Consider the following 27,030-nt stretch of genomic DNA (forward strand, 5'->3'; position numbering starts at 1 on the left):
TATTTATTTAACACTTTTATTATTTGTACATTGTGTCAAACTTAAAGACATAGTTCACATAAAACAGAAAAATCAGGAAGCCTATTTAAAAAACAGTTCAGGCAACTGCAGAGGAACATTCACATTAACATATCACCTGCCACACTCATCACATTTCTTAATTGACACTCTCCATATGTTGTATAAAAGAGCCCTAAATGTTTGCAATGAGCAGTTGTTTACCTTTAACAATGTAGGTATCTATTCCAGATGTGGAGTAATGAACAGTTCTAGTCCAGTTATTTAACCCAATTTGCCAAACAATATTTTTCTCCGGTGTATGATCTCCCTCTAGATCTCACTTTATTACATTTCCAAACACAATGAAAAAAAATCCAGACACAGATACAAAAAAAAAAAAAGACACAGATCTGAGATAGCACTATTAAAGGACAACTTAGGTTTCCTCAGCCTCAAGTGCATCTCTTTTCCAGGCTTCACATTTTAGTATAGAATAGTCGGATGGTCCTTTTTTACTAAAAGAGTATTTAGTTTGGAGGTTATAAAGCAGTCGTTTTCCATATCTGTTTTCAAAACTGGGCTGTAGGAGCCATTTCTGTAATAAAGCGTATGTTGCACACAATTGGTCCAGTAGGTGTCGCCTTTGAGCTTGGAGTCACGGTCAATGGAGGTAGGACCTTTCACTCAGGTGACAGCTGTTGCCCGGAGGAGCACCAATAGTTTGTTTTGACCGCCACGCTACGCTAGATGGCGTTAACTGTGTTTTTTTTCTCTTTTTTTATTGTAACTGTGAAAGTTCAACTGTAGGGTGATTTATGGACAATCATTTCAGACTCTTGTCACACGTTAAAGAAGCACAACGTTCAGCAACGTCCATTGACGCGGTTTGAGGGCGTGGTCAGCAGGTATCTGTGAGCGTTTGGATCAGGGTCATCTGCCAGGACACCCGGATGTCAATAGAGGAGCCATTCCCACTCAACATGAGGTATGTGTAGCGCTACACATTTGTATAAAGGTCTTTTCGTGTTTGCTCGCACAGTGCTCGGGTCACGTGTAAAGCTTTGTTAAATGCTCGCGCTTGGCACCGCAGTGCGTGCGCGTGCCAGAGGGCGTACAAACAAACTGTTCTGTGAAAAATCAAAAAGACAACAAGTGTAACCCAGGGACGTGCCCATGGACTGTAGGTGTAACTTTAACAAAAGCAGTTAATTAACCTCCAAAAAACAGAGAAGGGATTGTATTTATATGTAAACTCATATATCATATTCATGGACTACTTTATTGCCTTTGTAAAGAAAGAAGTCAACTATTAAATGCATTTTGATTTGGCTGCAAAATATTTACTCAAATGACATTTTTAAGACCACCTGTTTCTAAAGCATTTAAAAGCAAATTGTCCTTTAAATAGTGCTTTTAAGTGCTTTTTTTTACAAGTGTGTCTCAGTTCAGTGGGTTCACACTGTTAAATGGTATTGTCAACAAGGGCTATTCCCTCATTTGAAGGGTATTTCTCTTCAGTACATTTCCTTCAATAGAACATTTGAGCAATGCTGCTATATTAATGCTCTGAATATTGCATTTAGCACCTTTCACATACAAATATTGAATAGTTTAGCTTTAATGTAATATGCTAGTTGCCAGAGATTCAGAATTAGCAGAAGTTTATTGAGGAACAAAGCAGGCCGTTCTATTTATAATAAGCATGATGTAGGATGCATGTGTAACGCAAATGTACTTTGATTTACGTTCACCTTATTCATGTTTTACTCTCAACCCGGCATGTACAAAATGAACATAGTGCTGGTTCTGATCTCCGTCAAACACCCATCACATGCCACATGTCTGTTAAGTACAACTTTATTTCACTAACCCTGCCACATCTGCATCTATCTGTTGCATGAAAATGTCAATTTAAAAATGAAAGCTGCATCAGAAGTCCTAGTTCAGATTGTACTTGTATAAGTCTCTTGAAATGTACTGTTGGAGTCAACAAACAAAACGGTTTCCAGGGTGTGTAGCTTTTAAGGCATTCCTAGCACCAGATGTGTTGTAGAAGCACACCTGGATCCTATTGTCCATGGCTCTAAAAAGCTGAGGCTGGTCACGAGAGTCAGACAGAAAGCCCACTGTTTTATCTGATCATTCAATGGTATGATGTCATGCTCCATCAAGAATATGTTACTTCATTTACCTCTGAATTATGGAAAAGATCACATATAGAAAATGTTTGGTGATGTCAGGTGTAGCTACAGGAATCATTCTACATTTTGGGAAAAGATTGATAGCACCTACAAGTCTGTAGGCAGAATATTAAGTCAGCTGGGTGACAGTTAGCTTAGCATAAAGACTGGAAACGGGAAACAGTTAGCCTGGATCAGTACAAAGATCAACAAACGAGATATAACTTGTTAATTTGTAAGCTTTAGGGCACATTTTTTGACCTATTTAAAAAAAGAAATTATACGAAACATTTAATCTCAACCAATATCTCTTTTGCACAGAATCAGTTTAATCATGATAAAAGCATAAATAGTTTCACTGTTTGAAGTGTTGGCTAGTGCCGCCATTTGGCCACAATGGTCATTAATTAAGGCTTAAGTGAAGAATTATGACAAAAGATTTGAGAGCAAATTCTGAGCACCACTTGTTGTGCTGGTCTACATTCGAGTGTGAATCTGTACTGTTCTGTAAGATAAAACGTCTCCCAAATACTGCTCTTTGTCTCCATCTGGTGGTTAGAAAAATGCAAATGCCCCCGCTTTTATTTTGAAAGTCCAAGACTTTAAAGGATGACCCTTCACTTCCTGATTAAATTGAACAGGTGACCCAGCTCTCAGTTGAAATTTGTGCTCAGGGGACTCAGACCGCTCAAATGAAGTTACATGATTCCTCTTGCTGATGAAATCATCATATCTGCTCACAGCTCTGTCCTGTTACACAAATACACTGTAACCCTGCCTCTGCACTCATACAGGTGGATTTAACGACCTTGTTTTGTGCTCTTTAAAATCTTTTGTCATGATCATAATCTCAGATACATTTTTTGTTATGGCTGAATGTAGCTGTGTGTAGCATTAATGTAAAAGTCACTCAAGTCTGAATGACTAAATGCCATCACTTTAACAGATTGATGAAGCAAGCAATGTTTTGTATTCATTTTCTAAAAAAAAAAGGGCTCTACTTTGTATGGATGACATGGTATGACATAGTAAAAAAACATCTTTGGCCTCTCTTTGATTTGGGGTCATATTTCATTTATTTATAAAAAATAAATAAAATTGCAAGGTGTCTGAATTTCTCCACGTTTTTTTCTGCCTAATAAATGTATTGACGCCATTTTTGGTGCAGATTCAGACGGCTCATCTGGCCACACAACATGGGGAACCATTCCCACCGGAGGTCCTTTGTGAGTATGATATAAACAGTAATAGTCCTATAAAAGATAATAATAATTGTAAGAATACATTTAAATAAAATAAAGCATAATATTTGTTATATAAGAGGATATAACGCACAGCCTTAATATCATGTCAGTAAATTTACAGATGCCATTTATCCCATCACATGAAACACAGACATGGGGGTCATTTCTAAATGACATGAGGTCCTCTGGTAATACCAGTCTGAAGCTTATAGGGCTTTTGTCTATGGTGACAACTATACTGACAACTAAAATGTCCACTTTTGAATTTAGTTATATCCCTAGTAATAAATTAAACAAAATCTAAGGATATTTATAACTCATTCTTCTCGTAGTCACACTAGGATGCAACAAAAGGCCTTGTTAGTTGAGACTTAGGCATTTCTCAGTACGGGTGGCCGGTTTCCATTTCCTTGGTTTTCATCCTTGTAGTTTTTGGTCACAGTTCCTACTTTTTCGTATGAGGAAGCCTTAAACAAAAGACAAGACCACCTGACTGTATTATTTGTAAAATACATTTAATCCCTTTATATTTGGGCAAACCGAAGTCTACAAGAGTAGAGAGGGGCTGAGATTGAAGTGGCAGTGGGTCCTGAGTGTCAGTTCCCAAATTTAAAAAAAGGGCGGAACACGGACAGCACTGTCAGAGAAACACAGCTAGTGGCCTCGTCATTGGGGAATATATCGGACCGGTGACTGTTGTCGTAACTCTTTTTTAATATAGATTGCTGGGGAAGAAACTAGCTGATGTGTTGAAAGGTTTGACTATTTCTCAGTCGCCACTGCCACAAACTATCACCCTTTCCTTCTTGACTCCTTTGACAACGTACCAAACACTGATATCACAATACAAGAAAAAAAAAAAGAAGAAAGGCATATATTGTCTTTCTACAGCCTTCATGATTTGTGTTAGTACTTCAGAGCTGTAAATATTACAAGACACTTCTTATTTACTGTTTCTCGTTTTAAGTATGAGATTTTACCAAGACAAGGTTGTTTTCTTTTAATCGGCCGACAAAAGCTGTGATAATATGGAAGGTTACATGTGACGATATGATCTAAGGTGAGTGTTTGTGACGCTCAGAGTGGTGCAGAGTTAAGCAGCTATGCGTAGGAACAGACCTCAGGACAAAAGTTTTTTTGCGGTGGAGTTAAAAAAAAAAAGTCCTACTGGACAAAATAAACAGCACGTTCGGTGCCACCAGGTGATCTGATTGGCCGAACATCAACAAGCAGGTAAGACTGACTGTTGGTCAACACTGTAGCTGTTAATGTGACTGCGCTGCCCTGTGCTGGTACAAATATTACCAATGCAATCAGCAAATGGTGACACTGAGCAGGGTGAGTACAGGCTGCGAAGCCGGAGGGATCGTAACAATGACACAACCAGGTGAGGCGGGACTAGACTCAACCAGACAAGGCAAAACCCGACTGCAGAAACCAAGCCAAGGCTCTTTCTGCGGGTACGCTGGCTATGGGCTGGAGTTTTTACAGCCTATTTCCTCTACGAGCAAGTCGTTAATTAAGTTCCTACAGAGCTGGACCACCATGGACGGATGGCTGATGTCCTGAGGGTCAAGTTTGTTGGGAAAAAACAAACACACGACCTACGCATGGATGCAACAGGAGCGCAACTAGATATCAGCCAACCTGCTTTCAGTGTTGATGTTACGGGTCGTATTTCAATTTGAGTCCTCTGATTTAAGAGATTATCATTTAAAAAAAAAAAGTTGTCTTCACAAATGAGGGCACAGTTGTATAAAACCTTTTAAGTCATTTCTCTTTAAGATTAATCTTAGTTTAATAAAGATTGCTTCCAGAAATATTTCTGAGTCCTCCAAAATAATGGTAAAGTTAAATTCCTGCTACTCCTGTTGATGTCTGCAGAAAATTGTACAAAAAGATAATCAGACTTTGCACAATATTTTGAATTAATGGCCTTTTGTTTAGCAAACACTACATTCGTGATGATTTCAAAAGTCCGGAACCATTCTAGGCCAAACTTTCCTTAGAGGATTTTATACAACTGAGCACTCAAGATAATTTTGGACACATAATGAACAACAAACAGCCAAAGACAAATGGACAAGTAACTCCACGGGCCCTTAATGACAGACATCGGGTCACTTTGGCTTTGGTTCCAGCTTCCAAGAATAACTGAGATTCCTTCTTTAGTCAGTTCCTGCCGACATCACACAGCGGCGTGGGTGTGAACCAGGACAATGGTGTTGTAGGACAGGGACTATGGTGTGTTCGCGTGTGTTCTCCTCTTATGTGGTGTGGTGAGGCCAACACTAGTGCTTCACTAGCGCCGGTCATGTACACCATCATCTGGTTCAGTCTAGAGCAAGACAGACAAGCAGAGAGTGCAGGAAGGATACAGGAGAAGGATCTACTGTAATGCAGTTTCCATGCTTAGGCAGTCATAAAGCACTGTTAATATATATATTTATGTACAGTTTATACATAAAACAGTGAAAAAACATCCATTAAAACCAAGAATATAAGAGCATGTTCATAGGCGAGGAAGCAGTAAAGCCACTAATGCGTCACTAAAGGATTAGAGCACCAGGACCTGGTGGACGTCATTCATGTGTGACAGTGTGGTATAATATCTACATATCGGGGTTAGGATAGCATTGGTCAAATATGCATAACAGCATCTGTGACGAACAAAAAAAAAAAATATATAATAATAGTTGACAGTGTAATTTAAATGCTCAATGGAGGATGGTCTACGTTGTCTTCTCAAAGAGCTGACTAAATCCAGCAAGCAATATATGTGACGTTTTTCTGCTTTATAAAAGAAAATGAAAAAGAACGAGACGGGAGACGGAGCGGTTGTCCCTCCTTCATCGGCGGGCAGCCCGTCGCTTTAGTACACCGGGCTGTTGCGGATCCCGCAGCACAACACCATGCTGAAGATCATCTCGAAGATCTAGGGCGATGAAACACGAACACAAGTGTGGATTAGAAATTCTTGTCCTCAAGGGGGAAGCAAAATATATTCACATATAAGAAATTACTGAGCCTTTTTTTTTTCAAACTTGGAACAATATATTTTTGACCCATTTTAATAGGAGCCAATTGGCCAGAGGCTCTTTAGCAGCGTAGGGAAGTCAGAGAGTATTAAGGAAAGGACTTTGTTGGTTCTATTCTTTTTGTGGGATTTGTTGACAGCAGTATAGATTTAGAATAAGAGAGAGAATAAATCTCATCCTTTAATACAGACCAATTACTTAAAATGTCCAATAGACAGAAGAAACAGAGGAACGGTACCAACACCAAAACAAAACTTACCATACATTTAGGAATATAAACGTGTTAAAAGTCCAAACACTAGCAGCCATAAAAGCCTACTTAATTGAAATAAATCCTCTATGTAGCTACAGTTACTAAACGTGTGTTATGGTGGTTATGTTACGGCACCTCTTGTATACTTTTGGGTAAGTTCATGGAATAAGTACACCATGTCAGTGAAAGGTTTGACATCCGTGAGGTGCAGCTTCATGTCCTCACCATAATAACTGCGACCACCAGGGCGGCGATACCAATCAGGTAGATCTTATCCGTGAACAATTCCTCGATCCTCGAGTGGCAGCTCTGCAAAGGAGAACCATGAAAACATATCATTTATAAACGCTTCAAAACGGCAATCATTTATTCATTGCCCTGTGTACTGAATTTGAGGTCAAGGGGAAAAGAAAAAAGTGGTAGATTTTACTTTAGCTTATTAATATTTTAGAACTATTTCATAGTTGTGCCCGTGACCAGTTTGAAGGAGCCGCCCTCCTCCTCAGGATATCACACTACTATACTGACACATTTATGGGGTTTTTTGGTCTGCTGTCCATCTTTGATTATAATTATATACTTTGTCAAACAGTATACAAGAAATTCTCTACTATTTGTTTCTACTTTTCAAATCAGAATTAGCTAGCGCTGTGGCTCTGGGGGTGGTTGGTCATCTAACTAATACTTATAAACTAATTAATAATAAATAAAAATAATACTCTGCAATGTTACTTTGAGCCACAGACATACTTTGTATTTAGTGCTAATTTGCACTCATTCATTTACCAATCAAATTGGTTTTAAATGTTATTTCATATTAGTGTTTACCATGTCCCTTGCATTTAGTTGATTACCATTACACCCATAGTCAAAAATGCTGTTTTTTTATTTATTAGTCCACGTTTTCTATCCCCTGATCGCTTTGGGGGTAAAAGCCAGAGCTTCTTGTTAAAGATATTGGCTACATACACTGGAAAAAACACCAGTTCCATAAAACCGAACACAAGACAACCCCAGCAGACCTGGATTGGACTCGGTCATTTCAGTAATGTCAATGTGCTGCCAAGAAATCAAGTTTAGGCCCACGAGCAGCACGAGTCGTGAATACAGATAACTTTCCTTGAATATCTTTCCCTGAAGACTTTGCACTCAGCAGCTGTTTCATGTCTCCAGCCTTTAACCCAGCCCTCGGTAATTCTCTGCAACACAGATTTTTGTTGGAATACTAAACTCCGTTCATTTCCCCATCCAAAGACTGCTTCACATCAGTGTTTCTCAACCTTTCCAGGCCTCTGACCCCATGGAACTTTATTTTTTGCAGTTTAACTGGTGGCATGAAAGAAAAAGTTTGACATTATGGCAAGTACTCTCAATCTTATCATCTAACTCTCTGCCAGAAAGTGAATGAGACACTCTGATATGTGCGTATGGAGCCGGAGCCAGAACAATATATAATACACTAAATTGAAGTATCTTCAAAGTCTGTTCTCTTTAAATATTGTAGCGACCCTTTACTGTTTGGAGATCTGTTTTAGCAGTGAGTGGAGAGCATTCCTGTTGGTGACGTAGCTCTGTTGGGTGTGTGTGAATGGAACTGGAGAAGAAGAAGCTGTTTTTACCATGACACTTTGTTTCCCTGGCACTTCTTTTTGTGTGATTCAATAAACCGGTTCATGCAAGGACTTTTTGTGACGCCCATGTCTACAATGAATTATGAACATACTTACAATGCCTTACAATCTGCTTATAGCACTGTATAGTTATAGAAATAAGTGCTCACAAATATTCAGAATGTTTCATAACAATATTCGCAACACATAAAATGGCATTTGAGTGACTTATGAGGTCAAGTGTCACTGCCACTCACTGACATAGTTTTTGAAAGGATCATAGTGTATTATAACTCTCATAGTTGTAATACATTATAATATTTTTCATTATGCACTATAATCACTGCAGTGATGCATTATAATGTGATTACAAGTTACTATAAGGGTCATTGTTTGCTTTAATAAAAAAAAGTGAAATCTATTTCTCAAATTGTAGTGTAATACATTGTTACGTTGCTTATAGCAAACCCTTACCACCAAGAGTTGTTTTCACATTATAATGCATTATAACAGTGATTTATAATTCATTATAGAAACATTACGAACACAACAAGCTCTCAGTCCGGTCCGAGCTGTTGGCTCATGAAAGTGGTGATGGGACTGTTAAGATGGATGATCACACTTACAGTTGAAACTCCAGATTGTGGGCAGATGTCAGTCATGCCAAGCGTGTCCGTAACCTTTGTCAGGAAGCTGGTCCCATGGCCTTTACCGCAGCAGTTCAGCTGAAACACAAACACCAACACAGTGATGATCCCTGTCGTTTACACAGTACCCCCGTCTGTAAAAGTGTTCATAGTGGAACAGACAGCAGCTTGCAGAGTTTAAATTGTTAAAGATTCATGATCTTCAGCCCTCACTCCTCTCTTCTAATTTATTATACATGTCTATAAACAGGTTTCCTTTTAATAACTTATATTCCGTATTCATCATATAACATCTGTTGGAACTTGCTACCCTGTCGTTATTTTTCTCTAAGGAGTTCTTCAGTGGGCAAAGCTGCTCTGTTGAAGTATTTCCTATTATCAGTTCCTATTTCAAATATTTCTTGTGAGATATAACTAAGTATCCCAGATAATGTACCAATGCTATAGGTTTAAGTTAGTTCAGCTTTGTTTATTAGAAGTAGGGCCTGATATCGGTATTCCATACAACTGAAATAACCCAGAATCAAGTAGTAGAGAACCTTCTCCAGTCAAACCAGGTATAATAAAGCACTTTATTGGTATAAAGATCTCTTTTAGTTCACTGGTATTGTCATTTTTTAAACAATAACCAGCTCGAGTCATGTGGAGTGGCCAATGGCTCAAATACTACATTACCCACATGCTTCTGTCTGTTAGCCAATCCAATCCGTCTCCAGCTAATTCAAAATGCTGGTGGAAAGGATTGAAATTAAATTCGATTTGTGATCTAGGTTGGATGGAAATGCCAAAACCTTATCTCTAGTTTTAAAGCCTAGAAATAATTTTCCAAATCTGATGTCCTTTGTTAGGACAAGTACATCTTACGTTTCGCCTAGTTTAAGGCAGTCATATATATATATGAAAATACACATAAACCATTTTAACACAATTATAGCACAAATGATACATGTGAGAGTGTATCCATACCGTCTCATGGAAGACCTTGAGCACAGTGGCGGTAGCATGTTTCTTTTCCGGGTCAGTGATGCTTTGGGTCATACCCTTATCGTACACAGTGTCATAGAAGTTGGTCATCTCCGTCGACACCTAAAACAGGAACAAAGACATTTCTTTTGGCTCAGGCTCAAACTTGTAAAAGGTGTTCCCATAATTCAGTTTTATAGGACAGAGATACTAAAAACATTAAGCACCGAGTGACATGAAAGGGCATTTGTACTGAAAACAACTGCGTTTTAAAGCAGGCGGCATCCGCTGGGTCTGAAAAGTGAAGCTTATGTGAAAGTGTCTTAAACATACATTCTTTTTCCTGGCCATCAAGGTCGACATTACATTACCTTACATTACAGTCATTTAGCAGACGCTTTTATCCAAAGCGACTTACAGTCAGTAGTATATATTGCATATCATTCACCCATTCACACACTGATGAAAGGCTACCATGCAAGGTGCCACCATCAGACTCGAACTAACATTCATCATCCAGTCCACAACTTGGGGTTAAGTGTCTTGCCCAAGGACACATCGACTGCTGAAGCCGGGTATCGAACCACCGACCCTCTGATTGGAGAACTACCTTGCTCTCCACTACGCCACAGCCGCCCCTCGACATCTCTGATTATAGTTTTTACATAGAAGTCTATGAGAAAACGACCCTACTTCTCACTTGATTTTACCTCAGTAAACATTGTAGACAAGAGATTATGGTCTTGATAACTACTTTAAAATCTTCCTCATTACAGCATGATGTTCATTTCGTAAATTATGGTCCCATTTAGAGAAAAATTGAATATAAAGCAGGGTTTGCTTTAAGGCGTGGCCATCTTGTGTTTGACAGGTCGCTACCACAGTTTTGTTCGGTCTGGTAGTTGTCTGTGTTTTTGTCTTACAACTTTGACCCTTTCACCGTGTGTTTTCAATTCATGAAAGATAATTGTGACATTTTGGTCGCCTAAGAATGTCTTATTTAAGTAAGATCCACCCTCTCCTGTCACTTCTGTTTGCAACAAACCAAGATGGTGACAGCCAAAATGCCAAACTAGAGGCTTCAAAACGTTATTTATTTTAGCTTCGAATCAGGTTTTGAAAATGAGCTTTGAATATCTGTTTGTCATATTCTATGCACCGTCACCCTAAAGGAACAAGAAAAAATGGATTTTGCGTTATTGTGATTATATGAATGTAATTTAAGGTGCTGTCAGATTGCTGCTAGAGCGTGCCTCCCTCTAAATGTTAAATCATATTTGGAAAAGAGATGTTGTCATTTCCAAAATTCACAACACGTGTTTATCTAACGAGATTCGTTGGCGTTTAGCCTTTCAAAAAACAACATTTTCCCAATGCACAAAAAGCTGCTGCTTTTGTCCTTGCTGTCGTACACAAAGAAAGGCCCTCACTTGTACCAAACTGGCCAGTTATATTTATTAAAGTAAGTTTATTTTATAAAAAAGAGAATCATTCAATGGGAGGAATCGCTTGTTTCAAATTCAAGGACTTTTTTTAGGTTGATGACGTAAATAAAAGCGTAATACGAAAACCTCAATAGAAGCTTTGCATGTAAAAATAAAAGGTATCCGGTACAGTTCTACATATTTCAACCTCGAAGTGTGTGTTTGTAGTCTTACAGTGTCTTTGTGCATGAAGCCCCAGATTCCGGCTGCAACTTCGCAGGCGAACAGGATGACCAGGCAGGCGAAGAACTGCGGGACGGAATAGAAACGTCAGATTAACGGAAGGATTTAGAAAAAATAAGTTTCTTGTAATCAAACAAAAGAACACAATCAGCGTTACTCATCAGAAAAAATTGTGTGACTCATTCAGGTCTAAATAAATATGTTGAGTGCATTTCCGGCCTCACAGATTATTATTTTTTTATATTTTAAAATCCAGCATTGTTTACTGTTATGTTAACTAGCTTGCAGTCTTCTTCTTCCCTGCTTTTGCTAACACAATGCAGCTTATCTTGGCATGTTACCGCCACCTGTTGATCAGTGGAATAGTGTGAAACCATTAGTAGGAATCGATCGCATTCGCACAGGTGTACATGCGAGTCAACAACAAAATGGGGAAATTTTATTTTCATAGGGCCAAATCATAACAGAGGTTTCCTTTTGACACTTTCTTATGAAGAGCCGGTCTAGACCAGGTCTGGTCCATACTAAAGTACTCCACGGGGGAAACCTTTAAACGTGACTCACAGTTCCCAAAAGACACTGGGACTCTTGGATGGCGCCATAGCATCCGAGGAAGCCGACCACCATCATCACTGCGCCGACAGCGATCAGGATGTGGACACCTGGACAGAAAACAGAACACATTGATTGATTAATATTTATTGACATCACACATACATTAACAGGTAGAAATAAGAGGACTGGCAAGAATGCTGCAGGGACAGCCAGAATACTTGAAATGCTTCCTAGAGACAAACAAGTTAACGCAGACAGCTATTACAATAATGGAAACCACTAAAAGGCTCTTAAACCACTGTGGTTTTAAAGTTGTGGGAGTCCTCCCATCCCATTTTTTTTAATACCCCTGTGCATGCAATAGCATCTTGCGGACAGCAGATGGCACAATTTTGTTTTCGTGCCAGTAGAACAAAGTGAGTCATGTTCCAGTTATGTTCACAGGAAGTTGTTTATCGCCGCCTCCATAATTCAACCCGTTATTTTATTCATCCTGGACATAAAACAGGTGCTGCACGTTTCTTTTTTCCTCTCCTCACCCAGAGTATGTTTCCTGTGTAAGGCTGTCAGATGCTAACAAGTTAATATTTGACATAGTCATACAAATATGTATTCTTACTGAATTTCTTCCTAATTAATTGTTTTGAAAAACCCATCACTTTAAATCTGCTGGTCTTGTTTCTCCCTAAAATAGCAATCTCCAAGTTTCATTCCAATAAATATAAATGACTGTTCAAGACTTTCCTCTGTTGTACATGGTAAAATGTGTTTTTCCATACAGTAGTTTTAGTTTCCATTCACTGTGGTTAACATGAAGAAAAAAAAAAACGCTCAGGCAGAGATTTGTTTTGAGTGAGGTCATTTATTACGGTGATTACATCTGGTTTTAACCGTGTGGTAATGCTGCTGGAAGTGCGGACGCATTTTAGAAGTCAACTGCTAATTGGTGGTGTGTTCGCTTGTAGATGAATGGCTCGGAAAGGTCGGATATAAGCAGTAGTGGATGCTTTCACAGACCAAAGAAAGCAAACATAATCATGGTGAGAAGGAAAATTAATTTGAGAGCTCCTTGTTTTAAAATGCCAACAGCCAACTCTAATATTTTCTTTAATTTTTATGACATTTTTCAAAAATACCTTTTATCTAATAACTGCATGTCACTTTTCACGACAGTCATCACCACATCACACGCCTCCTGCCTCTTTTAAACAGGCAATAACTGCTACCTAATGAATCCTGTTAAGTCCTAATTACCTCAGCCAGCTAGAGGCTGCTGCTATCAACACAGTACACTGACACAATAACCAGCCACACATTTGATTTCACGTAACGAGGCTGCACATGCTCAGTTGGCTTATGACCTCGGATAATTATTCCACATTGAACTCGAGAGCCAGTGTTAAAAGTAGCAACTGGCTGGTTAATTGTAGGGTTTACTTTTTGGCTTTCACTGTTTTGACACACACACACACACACACACACACACACACACACACACACACACACACACACACACACACACACACACACACACACCTTTTTGCCAGTCACAACTTCACTGTCACAAGACATTGCAAAAAAAAAAAAAAAAAAAAAAGAGGCTATAATAAGAATTCAAAGTAAGAATGATAAAAGAGCATTTCATAATTAATTGTGGCGTTAAATAATGTTTAAATTAAAAATAAAAATAAAATTCATCATGACTTTTTGATTATTACATTGCTGCCCGGTAAATAACACAATTTTTTTTTCCCCAACCAAACCGTTTTCCATCATTCACGTATAGATGCCGGTGAGCTGAGCACCAGGCATATCATGCTCGTATCGGACGTATTGGAGAGAGTGCAGCTCTTTGTGTGTTCAGACCAAAGCATCATTACTCCTGCTTGTCAGCTCTCACACATAATTCAATTATGGACCACTAACTGGTCCCGTACCACATCCCCCGCCCAATCCCCCACCTCTTTCTCTATCCACAGAGCCACTCTCACACACACACACACACACACACACACACACACACACACACACACACACACACACACACACACACGAAGGCTAATTTGTAAATCGATATCTTGGAGACCGACCAAGTGCTCCCTCCATCTCTTACATTGTGACTTTCCAGTCTGACACAGTCCTTCCCCTCCTTGGATGCCGTTCGTCCCTCTGGGCCGCTCCCTCTCTTTGCCACCGCCCATCTGTCCTTTCTACTTAATGCATCTGCTCGTTCGAAATCATGCTCTCAATAATTCCATTTACTTAAAATGTCTTTTCCTGTCAGCCTTGATTTAATCTTCCCATGGATCCTCTCCCATTATGCTCTCTATCTGCTTCCATTCACCATCCACACTCTTCAGTTTGTAGAAGAGCTGCTGGATTACGTGACTCTTAGTGTTGCAGCATTGCAATGAGATGTGTCAAGAGGTTTTAAGGCTACAAAAAAAATAAAGACCGCATGATTTGCTAACAAGTAGTAACAAGAAATGGTTCCCAAAGGCAATACTAAAAGGAGTGCCTAAATCATCCCTATGCTCTAGACACGATCTCATCCAATGTAAAATAATCCAGCACCTCCCATCTTTCAGAGATGTTAAGCTAAAAACAGTAAAGCAGCGTTGTTAAACGTCTCCGTTATGGGGGTTCTAAAAGGTCAAGTCTGGGAAGTTACCAACAGGTTGCGAATTTTGCGAGATTGGTTGAGGTTAGGCATTGACCTCGAATGATTAAGGTCAGGATATGTCGTCGGGCAACGAGGCTCCAAGAGTTTTCGCCCAAACAAAACGTTCTAAACGTTACGAGTTTTGAAAACCAATCAGTGTGGATGTGGGCTAAGTGAGATGTCTGGTATCGCTATTGATGTGCACCTAACATTCATTATGTGATGGCGTTCACAACACATCTGGCCAGCCGCCCCCTTCTGTTAACGCAGTGGAAAATACTTTTTATGATGGAATTTAACGGGGGACACCGAGAGACTTCTCAACCCGCAGACTAAACTGTGAACACAGCACGCGTTTACTTTGTTTTATTCAGTTTTGAGTTGTAATCTGTCTTTGGTTTTTCATTTTCCCCGCTTCATTTAGATGATTAGCGACTCAAAAACTTTCCCCTCTGTCTTCCAGAGGCCCACACAGACATGCAGTCACACGTCTGTGGTGACAGATATGGTGGTTTGTTTGTAGCAGCGGGCTTCGGTAGTTGACGCTCTATGTACCGCTCCATCTGAGATTAAAATACAGTGGAACTTTAAACGTAACACTGTAAAACACAGCTACACTACAGCTTTAGAGTCCAACAATATACATCAAAGTTTGTACCTTTTGCTCATCAATAATCACATCTGTGCTTAGTTCTCTTTTTTCTCCTCACATTATAAATAGACCATTTGTTCTCGTTTTACCCAGAAAGAAGAATTTACAGTAAAATATACATGTGAAGAGGGGAAGCTCCTCTGACTCAGATTCTATTTGGGTACCGACCACTGAATATGTGTAAAATCCCTGTAAGTCTGGTGCAGCTGTGGGACTTCCCAACAGTGGTTTCTTGTTGGTTTCATGTTCTGAGAATCACCTCAGTTGTCCCAGCAACATAAAAACATATTGGCAGGTCTAAGCTGTTTGCTGCCGAATAGGAAAGTGAGTCAAGGAGTTGAAGTAATTACTTCCTGTCGATCCACTATCCTCTGCCGTTTACTGCCCAGTATGTGAGTCCAGAGTCCTTAATCAGATGTGATCATCTTGATCTTCCATCATATACTCAATGTATGTTTTTGTCAGTTTTAATTCAAATCAACTTCAACTTTGAAAACAGTTATAACCACATTAGAACTAAGAATTACAAGCTCCAGTCTTGTGACTTATCTAGATTATTAAGTTAAATAACTTGTATGTGTTGAATGAGTTGATAAAGCAGCACGCTAGCACAGCAGTATGGTGGGCCCAAGTAAAACCAAGAAAATAGGAAGATAGTCTGTCAGCTGTAAATAAAACAATAAAATAAAAAAATCTAACTATTTAATCTGAACACAAACCCACTGACTGATCTAAAATATGTTGTAAGACATTTACTGTTATTCCTCATTTTCTATCGGTGACTTCAAAAATGTTTCCACACATTTGGTCTCAGATTGTTGGGTATCATCGTCATCCGTTAACCACATCATTGAAGTTTGAAAAATAGTGCTTGGTTTGTGTTTTTCAGACTCATAACAGAAAGTCATAGGTCTGCACTCTGATAAAAATAACGAAGTGTTTCTAACCACATTCATTCAGGATTAGTCTGGTCATACTCCAGATCTCATGACGGTGGCTCACTATTACACAAAAGCTGCAATGATTACGTAACCTGCGAGGAAACTGACGCTTCAACTCCTCGGCTACTTAGAGAATTGATGTCGTTGGAAAACAACATGACTTAACAGGAACTGAGACATCAAGCGTGAGGAACATTACAATTTCTTCACTTTTAACTGATCATTCAGCAGTATTTCAGCTCGTTTTCTGTTAAGTTGAGATAGTTTAGAGAACAGACTTGGGATCCGTCTATTAACCGACGAACACACTGTGTGTTTAGTTCTGTAGGAAGGCGAGAGGCAACCCCCCACCAAAGGGTTATTGTGTCTGCGAGCGGGTATGGGCGAGAGAAAGGAGAGAAGCAGATGTGGGACTCCATATTGAAACGTTCCTGGCAGCAGGGGATGAAGAGGGGAGGGGGAGAAAAAAAGGGCAGACAGAGATAGAGGGAGGGAGGGAGGGAGGGAAGGACTAAAGGAAAAAATAAGGAGAAGTGAGACAGCGCCACTTGGAACACTAACCACAACCAGATGGGCTAGTGAGGGGGGGGTGGAAAGAAACCAGGCGGAGTGAGGGAGAGGAAAACTTTCACAGAGGAGGGAGGAAGAGGGTGGGGCCGGTGAGGAGGAGGAGAAGAAGGGAGGGCCGGTGAGGAATTTTTTCCTATACCGACGAGGCTTTTTCTCCCGTCCGCGGGAATGAGAGGGAGGCTTTATGTAACGGGGAGGATGCGATCGTTGAGGCTGAAAAGAGAAAGTCCCTAACGTAGTTAGTTCCTCTGACTGGTGAGCCTTTTTTTATTTTTTTTTGGCATTGAACAACCACAGCTATGCGGCCTCAGAGGACGGAGAAAACATTGACTCAAACACACCCTCCATTTGTTTTGTTCTGTAGCTGTGTTACAGAAGGAGACGGGAGAGCTCTCATATTATTTTATAATTATACCGTTTTTCCCCATCATCCTCCCCTTTCATCTCTCCACTCGCAAGGCAGATTGCTGTTCGTTTGGCCCAGCTTCATGTGGGAGAGCGAGCTTTTAACCGAGTCAGGTGATTAGCTGCGTGTCCTGGTCACAAGTCGCTGGTGAACTGGGCGGGGCGGCGCCTTTTGGTCCTAACGCATTTAACACCAGTTTAATAATGAGGGGCCGCTTTGAGCGTCCTGTACTGCACTGTATGTGCGGGTGCCCAAAACGACGCCTTGATTGACTGGACTCTGTTCAGCTGGAACAATAAGACGATTAATCAACAGAACATATTTCTCAAATGCGAGAATTTTTATAGCACAGAAAACTTGGAGACGAAGCAGTAGAATGCTGAATTAGGAATAAAATTGATAAATTATTTGATAATTCGTTAAATGCAGCCCTTCTGTTCAGTTCAGACGGCTCAATGTTTGCTGGAAATTCTTAGATTTGTGATCCTACATTTTGTGGGTCGAAAACTACTAACTTATATTCATAACATAAATGTAAAATAAAACTCACTAGAAACAAGCAATTTTTTTCCATCATTGCCCACTTTCCACCGCGCATAAAGAAAACATTGTAAAAAGGCACAGACATTTTTTATGTTGTGCTGCATTATTAAATGATAGCCTATAGTTTGTCTAAATAAAACTACAAATTTAAATGAAATGGTGATTTTCTTATTGTTTTATCACCTAATCGCTAAAATAGTTGATGGATGAATCAATAAGAAATTAGTCAGTAGCCTTATTCATTTATATGTTAAAGTACTTTATTTTGTGCTATTTTGAGCAAAGCTCCAATGGTTTTATCTTATCAGTAAAACAGAAAGACATAGACATAGAATGGGTTGTACGTACAAAGTGAGTTTTTTGTTTTCAGACTGCCTCGTGAATCCATGCAGGTTTGTTTTTGTTTTTTTTACAGATTAGATCATTCGGATTAAGGGCTTTTTTCTTTGAGCCCATAAAGCGGTCTTTGCACAACCTAAGCATAATGAGTCTAATGGCAATAATTAACAGACTAAATGCCATAGGAGAGCGTTTCCATTTGAATGAGTAACATCTAACTTTGCCTGGTTGGTGGACAAAGGACGTGTCGTCATGTGGGGGCGGCTGTGGCGTAGTGGAGAGCAAGGTTCAATACCCGGCTTCGGCAGTCGATGTGTCCTTGGGCAAGACACTTAACCCCAAGTTGCTCCTGAAGGCTTGCCATCGGTGTGGACTGGATGTTGCATGAATGTTAATTAGAGTCTGATGGTGGCACCTTGCATGGTAGCCTGTCATCAGTGTGTGAATGGGTGAATGATATGTAATATACTACTGATTGTAAGTCGCTTTGGATAAAAGCGACTTGCTAAATGACTGTAATGTAATGTAATGTAATGTGGAAATACCCAGAATGAGCGGAAATGGCAGAAACAGGACATTTTCACAGAATTGTGACATTATAATTTTTTTTAAACCTGTGTCCAATGGTTTGAGCAAGAGATTTTCCACCAGATAAAGAAGGTGTGAAGACATAGACAGCTGAGATACGTACTGATGTAGAAGGTGCTGGGTGCGTGGGCTCCATCTAACTCAAGCTCCAGGAGGTTGCTGGTCTTGGGATCGTGCCTCAACCACAGGGCCACGCCCAGGATGACACCTCCAGCGAGCTGCAACATACACAACACAACACAGGCACTTCCTTTAGTTCAGTACATCACAGGACATTGTGCTGCTTACATTGTTAGAATCAGTTTTGAATAGGTTTTTCACATTGGCATACATGTTTGATGCCTGAAGGAAAAGACACTTTAGGAAAAATGTTCATTCACTTTCCTCGCTGAAAGTTGAATAAGAGATTGGAACTGGTTACCACTCTCATGTCTGTACGCTAAACAGGAAGTTACCGCCAGCAGCTGGCTAACTTTGCATAGCACAAGCACTGGAACCGGGGGGGGGGCTTTTCGGATTCAGCAAAAACATAACCAAATCGGCCTCCTCAAAATGCCGGAGTATTCCTTAAAGTTATTGAGGTGTTGTGTAGTAATTATATTTTCTGTGCTTATTTCAGGCAACCGGGCAAACACTACAGCAGCTAACTTCTGTAAGGCCCAGAGCTCCAGTCTATCATTTAGGCTGGTAGCACTGGTATGACCAACTTTCTCAGCCTGAGCCGGAGCCTCTTGTTGTCTCACTCTCGTTATACTGTCCCAAACACCAATTAGTTTTTTTGGGGCTCCGTGGATTTGGTAGTGGTAATCATAAACTGTATATAAGAAATGATCGTAGTCAGCCATTAGTTTGTGATTTCGCCGTCGCCATCTTGGATTATGGCAGTCATCATCCTAGCTTTTTTGCAATCGCTAAACGTAAGGTAACATATTTGGAATGCGGAGGAGTGACATAGTGAAGGGGAAATGGCTCTGGTAGCGGCAGCAACCTGTCAATCACAGTAAGCCCGCCCTAAAGAATACTCCACTTTATGGTCTATCTGACTAAATGTGACCATAATTTACTAAATGAACATCATGCTGTATTGAAGAAGACTTGAAACTAGAGATTGAGATCATAAACTCATGTTTACAATGTTTACTGAGGGAATAAATCAAATGATAAGTAGAGTCATTTTCTCATTGACTTAAATACAACCAGACTTATTTTTGCAACCAGAGGAGTCGCCCCCTGCTGGTCAGTAGAGAGTGTAAGTTTTAAGACACTTTCGCATTGGCTTCACTTGTTAGAACGGGAAGTTGCCGTCTGGTAGTAAAAAAAACAGTGAATGTTCGAAGCTTTGGCAGGGGACAGGGTGGGAATCAACCTTTCACAATGACCTCATATTTGCCCCAGTGAGACCCTTTGTTCAATTTGTTTTTCGTACTTCCTCTTCTAACAGATTTCCTGGGGGAAGCCCTGCACATACTGCAATGTGTAACTGTTTAACTGAAAAGAATTGTTCTCCAGGCTGGTTTACATTGACAGAAGCCGGCCTGAGCCCTTGTTTGGCCCGGGACAAAGATATCCTAAATATAACTAGATTTAACATACACCTCAGCAGTCACACAGGAACAAGCACCCCCCCGAATGACATGGATTTCTATAAATGTCATAATTCGATACTTTCAAAATAGAGGATGTGGCCAAAGAGAATATCTAAATTAAACTAGTCTCTGTGAATAGATTTGAACCAAAACAGCCTCAGCTGCCCTCCCCTCCCCTCCTTCTCCTCCTCCTCCTCCTCTCTTAGTGAGGTCCATTCCAGAGCGAAGGCCAGCTGCTGCCCAGCAACCAGATCAACACCATAACTGGGAAGAGTGCAGAAATTCAACACACACACACACACACACACACACAGCTATAGGAACCCCACAGAATGACTCACTAACTTCAAGAGAACAAACCCCCCTTACCAGCGAATTACGCGTCACTGAAATGCCTGGAGGTTGAACCACATTTAAACAGATTTCAAAGGAGGCTTTAATTCCCAGCGTTTATCTGAATGATGAGTGGAGGGAGAATCCAGACAGAACATGTTTGATACAATGGTTCGTATGCTTTGCCTGAGGTGTGGCCGAGGTTACCGAGCTACAACCCCCGGTAACTGAGGTCAGGAACAGTCCTGGTCCCAGGTCAGCTACCACCGAAAGGACACGCTGAGGGGTGTGACTCAGTAACACATCTACCAGCTGTAGTAATAAAGTATTCCATGAGACGGCCTTTGGGCCAAAAAGAAAAAGGAAAGTGGCGGCTTTTTGAAAAGTTCAACCACAGATCTTAAACTGTTTTAGACCAATTGTAGAGATTGCAGAAGCTTGAATGATATTCGGTGGGAGTAGTTAGAAGACTCAAGATTTCAAAAGAGTAGCCAAAAAGGTCTACTACCGGCCATTTATGATTGAGTGGTTAAGTAGAGCGGAAACAGTTTGGGAATTAACCAGTCGGATTTCTCCATTATTCAGTATTGTGAGCAGACGGATTGCTTCGCAGCTAACGGTGCCAACCAACAGTGTAAATGAAAGCAACATGGCCGACAGAGCTAACAGTGCCAAACAGGGAGGGTGGCCACTGTTGACTGACTCCCGAAACTAGCTAACCATTGGTGCACGCTAACATGCGCTAAAAAGACGGCCGAACGGCTACTTCTCCTCTATATCTTTACATAGACAACAGGTGTTTGATGCTATATTGATGCTCCTAATATAGTATCTAGCACTTTTTTTTGTTTATTTAGGCAGAAACACAGTGGTTACGGTTTCCCAAATGTGAGTATTTGTGATTTTCTTTTTAATAGTAGACTGAATACCTTTAGGTTTTCAGTTTTGTTTTAGCGTATTACAAACATGAGAGCAATATTTCATTTTTTTCATATCATGGTTATCGTCAATACCGCTATATCTCCCCTACCATTTAATAATGACTGTTTCCAATGTAAGTGGTTCAGTAACAGAACCCGGGCATGGCTGTCTAGGACTTTTCAAAAGAACAGACCTATCAGTGATGTTGTTGGGGAGCTTTTCCAATTACAGCAAGTCAAAATGTCTGACGTGAAAGAGCCTTTTGTCAGAAACATCTAAACTGAGAGGGAAGACGACGTGCTGCCATTATGTCCTAAGTAGGTAATGACATTAGGGCATACGTAAAAATGGCACAGCAGATAGGATACCGGCTCCGTGTTCAACGCCATTTTCTGGCATTATCTAACCGCCTGCTGCTCACTCAGCTACGCATTTTATTGTCACACATTCCACACTGAGACAGATATCAAAACACAAGGGGGTCGCGTGTCTCCTACAGCCGGCCTGCTTTCACCGAAGAGAGTGGCTCCTTCTGAGCAAAACCTGAGACTAACGTTAAGCCAGTTTAACTTCTGTGTCTGACACAGGAAAAAGTTCTCACAGCTGTGACAGAATCCTCACACTTAATGACTCTCAACCCGAAAGAGAAACTCTGAAATTGCTCGAGATATCAGCCGGTGTGAGATCAGCACACGGTTCCCCCTCCGGTTGCTATTTCTGCCTGCTGCCCCCGAGTACAGGGGGTTGTAGAATGTTGGGCATGCTGGAGGGTGCGGGGCGGGGGGCGCTGTCTGCTGTTCCCATAAGCCTCCTATACCACCAGTCTTGGGGCCCGCACCCCCTCTCCCCCCCTGTAACCTCTTAACCCTCTAACCCTCTCAGCTATCTGTGTGATTTATGGAAACAGGAGGTCTCTCCTTTTTTTTTTAAAGACACAGCCTCCACAGGCCGGCCACTCAGCGACCACACGTCTCTGTTTAAAGTGTTTCTTCACGTCCACCGGACTAGCCCGCTCTGACGGATCCTCTCTCAAGAGCTCTTTAGAAGCAGCCAATAAAAACTAAAAGGGTTAAAGTGGAGAGCGTGTTGAAAAGAAAGAAGGAGGAATGCTTTGGTGCATTAACAATCAAGTTAAAATCCTCTGGAGTATTGCTAAGACTACTTATCAGTGACTAGTTTGCACATCGAGTCAGGACTTGGACTTATGTTGCAAATTGCAAACTCTGTCTTCTAAACTCCCGCTGAAGAACTTCAACACTGACGACTTGGTGTGCGTTAGTGTGTGTGTGTGTGTGTGTGTGTGTGTGTGTGTGTGTGTGTGTGGCTGTGACATTACTGTCTTTTCCACTGTGTGTGCGGACGTAAAACCATTATTCCGTGTGTGTACATTTGGCTGATTGGTGCAGCTAGATAGCATCATGAGCAGTACTGAGTCTTTGTGGATGGTATACTTTTAACAAGCTCCACTATAAACATTCACACGTATAGAATCGGGGGACCCCTTGCTCATCAAAAGTCATCGATGAAAAATACAGTGGGTTCTTTGTTTCTTTCTGTGTGCTTTTAAAAGGACTTGCGTTAACTGATTTATTTGGCATGCAGTTTACACACCAGATATATATTTGTTTTAATCAAAACCTCAACTACTGGCATTTGCTGATGCTGTTCTTCACCACCGTCTTGGAAAAGGGAGAAACCGGAGCTTTATAAGTGACTAATATTATTTTTAAATAATTGCTGTGTGATGGCTCTGGTTTACGCCCACGTGAGGAGCAGTTCGTGCCAATTTTGAAAAGTGAAACTCCAAGATGTTCAATTTGAGAACAACATTTGCGTTTTCAAGCTTGGTTGTACTGTTAAGTAACCTGCAAATGAGTCTTAAAAAACAACGTAAATAAGAATTGGAATAAGAGCCTGCCTTAAAAAAAACATGACATGATAATTTTGCCTTATCGCCCAACCATAGTTTCAAAGGACGCTCGTTTTTATAACCCTACTAACATATCAGATTAGCAAATGGGGAACACTCTATCTAACAGAAACAAGAGGATAAAACTTGTATCTGTAATTGTCACTGGCACTTTACACCAGCTTGTATAACAGAAATTAAGGATTTAAGTCCAAATGTGAATAGAAATAAAAGAAAATTTGTCTTTGAAAGGGACATTGTTCTTCTAACATGGATACCTGAACGCATCGTGTGTAGACACAGACGGGGCACTGAAGCGGCTGACTGGGTGCCTGTTATCTGTGTGAGATAGTGTGGAACTGGGGCTTAATCATTAACTCTCTGCTCCCTGAACAGTTACACTGAGATAAAGTGTGGTCCATTGCTCACTGTTCAACACCAGCACTTTAGTTGTCACTCATAATGGATGATGGCATTTCCAGTCTGGGTTTCCTGGACTCAAACCGTGTCCACCAACTCCAGTATGAAAAAACCAACTGTGGTTCAAGCTAAATGTTTTAAACTTCCCACATCTCAACAATATTTCGCCGTACTGAGCCAACCATGACAGTAAATTACAACATAGTGGAGGTATGTTGCCTTCATGTGCACGTTGGATATACCAGAATTAAAAACTTAAATATGTACTTAAACATTGCAAATAATACATATTATAACACGTGTTGTTTTGGAGTGTTTTATGGTATTAAAATTCCTTTATAGACCAATTTAGTTTAAACTATTTTAGTAAAATAAGTTTTAAAGTTTTTAAATCTTATTTTAATCTGAAAGGGCCATGTAAAAGTGGAGACTTTAAACAAATAAATAAGTAAGACACAAAACAAATAAATGTGACATTTGACAAAAGCAAACACCAATGAATCAATAATTACTATGTGACGAAACTCTGCCTTTCAATTTGATACTGTTAGAGTTTTGGACTGTTGCTGGGACAAAACACAAGCTCTGTAGAAGTGACCCGATGGATATCCAAACTTGTGACTCTTCCCTTATTTACATGGTAAATGAATACTGTATCTGACAGTGTCTACTGTCTGATACACATGTTATGCACGTCTAACTGGACAACACCGGGACAAAGAATCACTATTTCTCCAGAAGGAATACAAGGGGTTACAATTGTGTTTTTTACGTGGAACAAATGTTGACCGCAACGCTTTACAACTCTCACCATAAGCTTTCTTATTAGCTGACGAAGCTGCTTTAAAACGGAGGGACCTGTCAGCCTTTACTGCACCTACTAACATCCTCTAATGTGTCTTGACTCTCTCTGCAAAGAGGCTGGAAGTGTGACCTTTATCTCCGTGATTGATGAGTGGGCAAGTCTCTCGGTTTAAAACCAACTCTTAACCCACCTATTTCAACTTGTCTTAAACATCGATTACTTTCTCTTTTCCTCCCTGAAATTCTTGTTATATGGTTGTCATGGCTCTAGTGGATTGACATGAAATTTCGTTCAGACATTCATGGCCCCCGGGGGATGAACCCTACTTATTTTGGTGATCCTCTGACTTTTCCAAAAGCACCACCGTTACATTTTTGAATTTAAGTCGAGCTTTATAACACGAAATATGGTACATACATTCTTGTCCCCTTCAGGATGAATTGTTTTATCGTCATAGTATCTTTGATTCCTCCATTTTTTTATCTCGAGATTAGGTCAATGGACTCTTAGGCCACGTTTAGAGCAGCAGTAGCCCTGCGTGAGGCTGGAAAAAAAGCTGAACTACGATCTAATCTTGCAACTTGCAATGCAATGCGACACCATCCAGCAAGTCACTGCGTTAGCCAATCAAATACATGCATGCTCACATCAGTGTTTTAGTCTCTATTGTATATCTTAAATGTTAATTCTAATTATTATTAAAATTAAAAGTTTAGAAAACTTATGTTCTCCCAGTCCTTTTGAGATGGACCATTTGTACAAGTGGGCGGACTTAGACCCGTCAGGCCCGCCGCCCACAACGTGGTGCCTGGCCCACATTCCTGGTAGATCATGAATGTGTACCACGTATTTCTACTGTTTACAGTGCAGCTATAGCAACAGAAACATAGCTGCCGTAAACATCCTCTGTCAGGGTAGGATAAACGGTTAAGCAGTACTTCAACGTGTTGGCCTTTAAATGCACTAATCTGCTACTCCACCTGGAGATCCGTGATCATACTTTATTGTCTTAGACCGTTTTCTGTCCAAAACCTTGCTTTTCTTCTCGGCCTGTCCTCTTGACATGATTTGGCTCAACCAATCAGGTTGCTTGACACAAAATAAAAATGTAGTGCCACTCTTGGATTTTAGGGCCACAAAAAAATATATATATATAAAAAGTGGCAGAGTGACTGGGGATGAGGAGAAGAAACACTACAGCAGCTCTTACACAGCAAGAGTAAAAGCTAAACACATGCACATTTTTTTTTTCCATGATCCATCACCCAACACAAGGCCTTGACTCAACAAATGAAAACCACCACGAGACCCCCCCGCCCCCACCCCCTCCCAACCACAAACAGAAATTGGGTGGAGGATGTAATCCAAACAAAGCCAGTCTCCACCGCCCGCCCAACATCTAAGGCTCCACAGCAGACCCCATAATCTGAATATTTGACCAATTTACAACCAGCACATGGTGTCTGAGCCTCTCGTGGGTCATTAAAAACGGATGAACCGCGAGTGTTACGGCACAACACACCGAAACTATCGAATGAACTTATCATGTCACGACATTTTAGTACGATAGTTTTAATGCTGATTTATCTCATTAAGCGACTCCCCTCCGGCACCTTGATTATTATTATTTATTTATTTTGCTGCATAAACAACAATATTCATCACCTCGTGACCGTGTATTACTTATGTAAATTAATTAACCACACGCATACCTTTTTCTACATATTTACGTGGTTAATAATCTCCCCTAGCGGTGGAAGACGAGCCCTCCCGCGGTTATTATAAGGGTGGTGTAAACGTGGATGTCGCATGTTTGGCGTCGTTCATTCATAACGGGATAAACAACCCGATGCACCGCTGGGCGCAGAGAGGCGGCGGTGCGGTGCGGTGCGGTGCGGTGCGGTGCGCAGCCAAGTGAAAGCACAATGCATAAAAGAAACCACGGCTTTCTGCTCACCCAGAAGATGAAGTTCAAGAAGAAAAGCAGGTACTTGATACATTTGGTGCAGCCTTCGACTCCCATGGTGGCCCGTTAGTCGAGTGTGTTCGGAGCAGAGTGCGAGAGGGACGGCGGCGTCGCTGCGTGCGTAACGGGGACTGAGTCTGGAATGGGAATCCTGTCTTCAGCTCTGAGACCGAGGCAACACCCAACTCCTCCCTCCCTCACGGTCTGAACCCCCACCCCACCACCACCACCA

The 27,030-nt window shown here is 40.7% G+C and overlaps 1 protein-coding gene across 1 annotated transcript; it reads right to left on the bottom strand.

The window, feature by feature from the left end:
- Positions 1-3,918: 3,918 nt before the first annotated feature.
- LOC129098598 (CD81 antigen-like) lies at positions 3,919-26,980 on the bottom strand. The gene is made up of 8 exons (XM_054607656.1): positions 26,790-26,980; positions 18,962-19,076; positions 12,167-12,264; positions 11,594-11,668; positions 9,939-10,058; positions 8,952-9,050; positions 6,941-7,024; positions 3,919-6,359 (listed from the first exon to the last, which is right to left on the bottom strand). Exons 1-8 carry the CDS (start codon positions 26,853-26,855, stop codon positions 6,297-6,299), a joined length of 720 nt encoding a protein of 239 aa, XP_054463631.1. The 5' UTR covers positions 26,856-26,980; the 3' UTR covers positions 3,919-6,296.
- Positions 26,981-27,030: the final 50 nt, after the last annotated feature.

The sequence above is a fragment of the Anoplopoma fimbria genome, chromosome 2, assembly GCF_027596085.1.
Source record: "Anoplopoma fimbria isolate UVic2021 breed Golden Eagle Sablefish chromosome 2, Afim_UVic_2022, whole genome shotgun sequence".
Taxonomy (NCBI): Eukaryota; Metazoa; Chordata; class Actinopteri; order Perciformes; family Anoplopomatidae; genus Anoplopoma; species Anoplopoma fimbria.

What these genes read in the sequence shown, in the direction of transcription:
- LOC129098598 (XM_054607656.1), bottom strand. Translation starts at nt 26,855, where the DNA reads ATGGGAGTCGAAGGCTGCACCAAATGTATCAAGTACCTGCTTTTCTTC. An exon ending in TCTTGAACTTCATCTTCTGG is followed by an intron (nt 19,077 to 26,789) that starts GTGAGCAGAAAG and finishes TGTATGTTGCAG; the next exon opens with CTCGCTGGAGGTGTCATCCT. An exon ending in GCTTCATGCACAAAGACACT is followed by an intron (nt 10,059 to 11,593) that starts GTAAGACTACAA and finishes TTCCTGTTTTAG; the next exon opens with GTGTCGACGGAGATGACCAA.